This window comes from Gallinula chloropus (genome assembly GCF_964237585.1).
Source record: "Gallinula chloropus genome assembly, chromosome: 24".
NCBI lineage: Eukaryota > Metazoa > Chordata > Aves > Gruiformes > Rallidae > Gallinula > Gallinula chloropus.
The window spans coordinates 8012749-8019560 of NC_140109.1; the positions used below are offsets into that span (position 1 = coordinate 8012749).

The 6812-nt window shown below is 48.4% G+C and overlaps 1 protein-coding gene across 1 annotated transcript; it reads left to right on the top strand.

Moving 5' to 3' along the window:
- Positions 1 to 412: 412 nt before the first annotated feature.
- Positions 413 to 1336, top strand: LOC311200679 (olfactory receptor 14C36-like; the record flags this gene model as incomplete). The annotated part of the gene is made up of 1 exon (XM_084274961.1): positions 413 to 1336. One exon carries the CDS (start codon positions 413 to 415, stop codon positions 1334 to 1336), a length of 924 nt encoding a protein of 307 aa, XP_084131087.1.
- Between the last annotated feature and the right edge of the window lie 5476 nt (positions 1337 to 6812).

Below are 6812 nucleotides of genomic sequence, written 5' to 3' on the forward strand. Positions count from 1 at the left end.
GCAGCAATGTCAGGGCGTCCTGACAGAAGAAACATTCTTCATGTACAGCCAGGAGAAAACCAAAGCTCCAAAGCTCTGCTCTGCCCTCAGGTGAAATTGTAGTGACAGTGCTGAAAAACTCATTCCTATCCACAGGGGCTTTAGTCTGAGATCACACCACCCCTCTATTTACTGACTGCTGCAAGGCAGGACTGAGTTATCGAGAGCCACAGCTGACCCTCCTCCCAGCAGTGGCATGCTCAAGCCAGCACAAAGCAGACCCCCAAAAGGGACCTGCCAAGAATCTTTCTGAATCCAGATAGTCAATCTGGGGATATTCCCTAAGAACTGAAAGAAGTTTTTTCAAAGAGTTTCCTAATTTCTCTCTGTGCTTTTTCCTCCTTGGACAGGTCTCCACACTTGACAGCAGCAGATGTCCAACAGCAGCTCCATCAGCCAGTTCCTCCTCCTGCCCTTTGCAGACACACGGGAGCTGCAGCTCCTGCACTTCTGCCTCTTCCTGGGCATCTACCTGGCTGCTCTCCTGGGCAACAGTCTCATCATCATCACCATAGCCTGTGACCACCACCTCCACACCCCCATGTACTTCTTCCTCCTCAACCTTTCTGTTACTGACCTTGGCTGCATCTCCACCACTGTTCCCAAATCCATGGCCAATTCCTTGTGGGACACCAGGACCATTTCCTACACAGGATGTGTGGCTCAACTCTTTTTCTTTATATGTTTGATCTCAACAGAGCTCTTTCTGCTCACAGTCATGGCCTATGACCGCTATGTTGCCATCTGCCACCCCCTGCACTACGGGACCCTCCTGGGCAGCAGAGCTTGTGTCCACATGGCAGCAGCTGCCAGGGCCAGTGGGTTTCTCTATTCTCTGCTGCACACAGCCAATACATTTTCAGTTCCTCTCTGCCATGGCAATGCTGTTGACCAGTTCTTCTGTGAAATCCCCCAGATCCTCAAGCTCTCCTGCTCAGATGCCTACCTCAGGGAAACTGGAGTCCTTGTGGTCAGTGCCTGTTTAATTTTTGGGTGTTTTGTGTTCATTGTGGTGTCCTATGTGCAGATCTTCAGGGCTGTGCTGAGGATCCCCTCGCAGCAGGGACGGCACAAAGCCTTTTCCACCTGCCTCCCTCACCTGGCCGTGGTCTCCCTGTTTGTCTGCACTGTCGTCTTTGCCCACCTGAAGCCCCCCTCCATCTCCTCCCTATTTCTGGACCTGGTATTGGCATTTCTTTACTCAGTGTTTCCATCAGCAGTGAACCCCCTCATCTACAGCATGAGGAACCAGGAGCTCAAGGATGCTGTGTGGAAACTGATGACTGGATACTTCTAAGCAGTGATTATCTGATCATTTTCTCTTGCATATCACTGACCATGGAAGTCACGGTAGAACCAGTTTGTATTTAGTATGGTTTTTAGTTGTTGGGTGTTTTTCCTCCAAGTCTGTCTAAACTATAATACAGTGTCCACTTTCATCCCATTCCTAATGCAGCATCTCCCAGTCTTGTGTGACGCACACACAGCGTAATGACGAGCTGTGCTCTCTTTGCATCATGTCTGCCACCAAAGGGCTACAATTCTTACTTCTTTCTTTTTATTTTTTTCTTATGTTTATAAAATAGCACACATAAGCTGAATCCCTTGAGTACTGTCTGAAGTGGCAATGCTTTCCCACCATGGCAGAATGGGAATTTCCAGGGAAGGTACCAATGGCAGCAGGAGAAATGCTTTCATCTCCCTCTTCATTCAGGTGTTTCCACCTCTCCTGATGATTTGGCCATGCCTAAGGTCATCTTTTCAGCAGACTGGCTGGATGTATGCACTTCAATTCCTCACAGGTTTCCACCTGTGCATGCTCTTTGGTCATTCAGATGCCACTCAACTCTCTGTTTTGTGCTTTGAGCTTCAGAGTGTTGAAATATATCCCATCTTTCAGGAGTCTAATGAACTACTCTGTCAGAAGTCCTGGTTTCAGCCAGGATAGAGTTAATTATCTTTCTAGTAGCTGGTGGAATGACATGTTTTGGAGTTAGGATGAGAGCAGTGCTGACAACACTGATGTTTCTAGTTGTTGCCAAGCAACCAAGGACTTTTCAGTTTTTCATGTTTCCCTGCTAAGGAGAAGATAGAGGACACAGCCAGGACAGGTTACCCAAACTGGTCAAAGAGGGGATTCCATTCAATTGTGTCATTCTCAGCTAAAAGGGGGAATTGTTTGGGGGAGGAGGACGCAGCTCCAGGATGTGCAGATTTGGGGATGGTTTGTTTTCAGGTTTGCTCTGAGCTATATGGTCTGACCTGTGCAGTGAGAATCACCAGTTTTGTATATTTTGCTACAAAGTCCTATTGTTGTTGTTTCTCTCCGCTGTCCCAGTAAACTCTTCTTATCCCAACAAAGGAGGTTTTGGCTTCACTGATTTTTCTTCTCCCTCCCTTTCTTCCTCCCTCTATTCCTCCCCTCTCCCCCCAGGCCCTGCCCCCACTCCCTCTTAAAGAAGAATTGGTAGTGTGGTGCCCAGTTCTCAGCTGGGGCAAAACCACGACATGTCAGAAGTTCAGTGTGTCGGTAGCTGAGGTTAATGGGACTGCTGGTGTGCTGCCTGCAGAGGATTCATGCCAGGAACACCTTTTCTTTGGGAGCTATGACAATACGTTTAATAAGTTTGTAGGTGGATCCTGATAGAGCTTGAAATTATGTCAAGCAATATTAGGATCGTTCCTGTGGCTTTAAAACCCCTGATCCCCAAGATTACTGCAGCTTCTCATCCACTCCCTGGGGAGGTTTCAGGACAGGAACATCTTCCATCCCTCATACCTTTTGCTTGGGAGCTATTGCTGGACATTTACCTGGTTTTAAGGTGGAGGCCAGTAGACTATTGTGTGCCACTACCCTATATTTTGTATGTTTGAAGTTGGACACTGGTCTAAAAATGATTTCAGGTAATTTTATGAGTACCTCCTGCAAGGAAAGCCCCAAGGCCCAATGTTACTGGGGCTGCCAGTGTGCTACCAGGGGCGGTTTCTGGCCAGGAACATCTTTCATCCCTCGCAGTTTTTGCTTGGGAGCTATTGCTGGACATTTAGGAGTTTTGAAGTTAGACACTGTTAAAGCTGGTAAATTATGTCAGGCAGAGTTACATCCACTCCCATGGCTACAAAAGCCCTGACCCCCATGTTACTGCGGCTGCCAGTGGGCTTCTTGGTGAGATTTCAGGACAGGAACATCTTTCAGCCCTTGATTTTTTGGGGGCAGATTTATTGCTGGATGTACAGAAGTTTCAAAGTTGGACATTGGAAGAGCCTGAAAATGATGTCAGACATGTTAGGACCATTCCATTGTCTGTGAAAGCCCTGATCCCCAAGGCTACTGGGGCTGCTAGTGGGCTACCTGGGAAGGTTTCTGGCTAGGAAACTTCTGTCATCCATCACAGCTTTTCATTTAGCAGTAGGAAGGTACATACTGGTCAAGCCTAGAAGTGTCATCAAGCATTGTTAGGACTGTTCCCTTTCTCAGGAAAGCCTTGACCCCAACTTTACTAGGGCTGCTAGTGAGCTACCCAGGCAGATTTAAGGCCAGGAACATCTTTCACACCTCAAACTTTTTCTTTGGGACCTTTTGGAAAGTAAACACAGTTGAAGCTGGAAAAAGACATCAGGCAATTTTGAAACCATTCTGGTGTCTATGAAAGCCCTCAGCCCAAAGGTTACTGGGGCTGCTGGTGGCCTACAGGGGAGGTTTAAGGCAAGGAACATCTTTGAACACTCAAACCTTTTGTTTTGGAACTGTACCTGGGTATTTAGCAGTTTCTAAGGTGGACACTGGTAGAGCCTGAAAATGAAGTCAGAGGCTTTTAGGATCGTTCCCTTGGGTAGGAATCCCAGAATCACAGAACATTAGGAGTTGGAAGGGAATTGGAAAGATTATCTATGCCATCACCAGATGATGATGTTTCAGAAGGCATCCTCAAGCATCCTTGAGAAGATCTCTATGACCTGCTAGGGGAGTGCTGATGTGTCAGGATTAATGGGCATCTCTGTAACGGGTGATGTTGAGGTTGCTGTCTGCTATGGAGCAGCCTTGTTAGGAAGAGGAAGCCAATAAGGCTTCTTCAAACAACCGAGAGAGGTTTCACATTCTCAGGCCTTGGCCATCATTTTGGACTTCAGGCACTTGGATATCAGCCTGGAGGCAGCACAGGAGGACAGAAAATTCACAGGAGGTTTCTGGAGGGCACCAACAACCTCCTGAATCCAGAAATTTTAGGAATGCCAAAGCCCCCCTCAGGTTCAGCCTGGAAATTTAATCTGGACATAAAGAGCATCAGTAAAGGCTTTGACAATGATGTCAGCAGCAAGGAGGTGGCTAGGGAAAATGTGGGCCTGCTGCTAGATGGAACCTGGTGGCAAAGGGCTCAGGAAGGGGCAAGGTACTCAATGGCTTCTTCAAGTCTGGCTTTATTGGTGAGACATCCTTCCAGGAATGCCAGACCCCCAAGACAAAAGAGAAAATCTGTGCTAAAGACTTAAACCTTGGTGCAGGAAGCACAGGTTAGGGACTGTGATAAAAAGAATGGGCATGCATAAGCCAATGGGACCTGAGAGGATCAACTCATGAGCACTGAGGGGGCTGTCTAACCTCATTGTAAGGCTGTTTGAATTCATCCTTGAAAGATCCTGGTGACTGGGAGAGGTTAATGAGGACTGAAAATAAGCAAGTGTCCCTCCTGTCTTGAAAAGGGCACAAAGCTGGATCTGTCTCCCTTAACCAAGGAAGTAGACAAGCTGAGTATGGACTAGAAAAGTGGAAAATGAGGTAGGCTGACAACTGACAGAATGGCCAAAACAGCCCAGGCTAACTCAGCTCACCTGTGCTGGGTGCTTGGGGAGGTGAACTCTGGCCTGTCTGGAACCAGGACAGCTCCTTAGTACAAGAAAGGCATGGGCATACTGGAGTGAGTACAGTGAAGGGAGACAAGGACAGGGAAGACACACAAGCATCTTGCATGAGTCTGAGAGGGTTCCAATAGTTTGGCCTGAAGAAGAGAGAGATCACAGGGCCTATCAGTGCTTATCAATACCTGGTAGGAGGGTTTATTTGGTGTATGTGGCAAGGTTTTTGTTGTGAGAAGACATCAAGAGCTGCCACATGTTGGACAGAGCCAGCACCAGCCAGCTCCATGGTGGACCTGCCACTGGCTGAAGCTTAGCCTATCAGTGATGCTGGTGGCACCTCTGTGGTGACATGTTTGAAGAAGGGTAAGCTTTGATGGACAAGAGATGAGCATCACAGACCTTTATGCACTAAGGCAAGGAAGGAAGACCTGGGGCAAAGGTTGTGAAGGGTGTATGGAGACACGGCCTCCAGAAAAGGCTTACCCCTGGCCCTAGTCATGTGACCCGCTTGACACTGATCCTGTGGCAGGTATGAAATATAAGTTGAAGCAGTGGGTAATGTTAGCACTGTAGGTAAAGACAGGGAGAATGTGAGTCTTCAAAGAAACCTTCATTCTCAAATTGTTTGTGGATAGGGTTCAGCTCCAGCTTCCCACCCCTCAAGACTACATAGAGCTCCCTGATTTGACATGCAAAGGATGACTCCATAGCCAAAGGTCTAGGGCCACTGAGAAAGCCCAGATATATCCCTGGCATCTTCTCAGAACCAGAAAATGGGACCTAGTAAGAGTGGGAAACATCACACTCTTCTGGAGTACCACACCGGGTGCCTCCAACCCTGAGAGTAATTTCAGCATCCTTTGTTTAGGCTACAGAAATCCAAATCAAGACCAGTATCACCCCTTATGAACAACAGATCTACCCAAAGCACACAGTGCAGTCCACAAGCAATTCGCCTCAGGTTAAAGTAAAAACTTCCTTTGGTTCAGCTTTCCCTGTCAAGGGGCAGTGGAAGACCAAGGGTGTCAGTCCCTCATCCTAAGAAAGTTCTCCCTTAGGTCTAGTCTGAACCTGCCCTCTTTTAGCTTAAGACCATGACCCTTTGTCTTCGTGCTGCAGGCCCTACTGAAACATCTGTCCCCATCTTTCTCATAATTTCCCTTGGAGTGAGAAAAGGCTGAAGGAAGGTCTCCCTGGAGACTTCTCCAGGCTGAAAACCACCAACAACCTCAGCCTTTCTTCACAGGAGAGGTATTCCCTCCCTCTAATCATTTCTGTGGCCTGCCTCTGAGCCTGTCCATGACTTTCCTGTGCTGAGGACTCCAGAGCTGAACGCAGTATTCCCAGTGGGGTCTCCAGGGCAAAGTAGTGGGACAGAATCACCTCCCTCAGCAGTCTGGCCTTTTGATGTAGCCTGGCATAGAGTTGGCTTTCTGGGCTGCCAGTGCACATTGCCAGCTCATGTCCAGTTTGTCATCCACCAGTACCCCCAAGTGCTTCTGCACAGAGCTGCTCTCAGTCTCTTCATCATTCACCCAGTTAATAGCAGGGGCTGCCCCCACCCAGGTGGGGTGCAGCACAGGACCTCGCACTTGGCCTTGGTGAGTTCACATGGGGCCACTTCCCGAGTTTGTCCCACTCTGTCTGAATGGCACCCTGTCCCTCAGCCATGTCAACTATACCACTCAGACTGGCAAGACTTGCCCTGCTGCTTCAGAGAGGATGTCCCCCATGATGTTCAGGGCACAGAGGTGAGGCTCACAGGTTGCCAGTTTCCAGGGTCCTTCATTCGACCCATCTTAAAAATGGGTGCGATGTTTCCCTTCTTCCAGTCTCTGGGGACTGCCCCTGATGGCCATGCCTGTTCAAATCTCTGGGAGAGTGGTTTGGGAATTGTATCAGCCAATTCCCTCAGG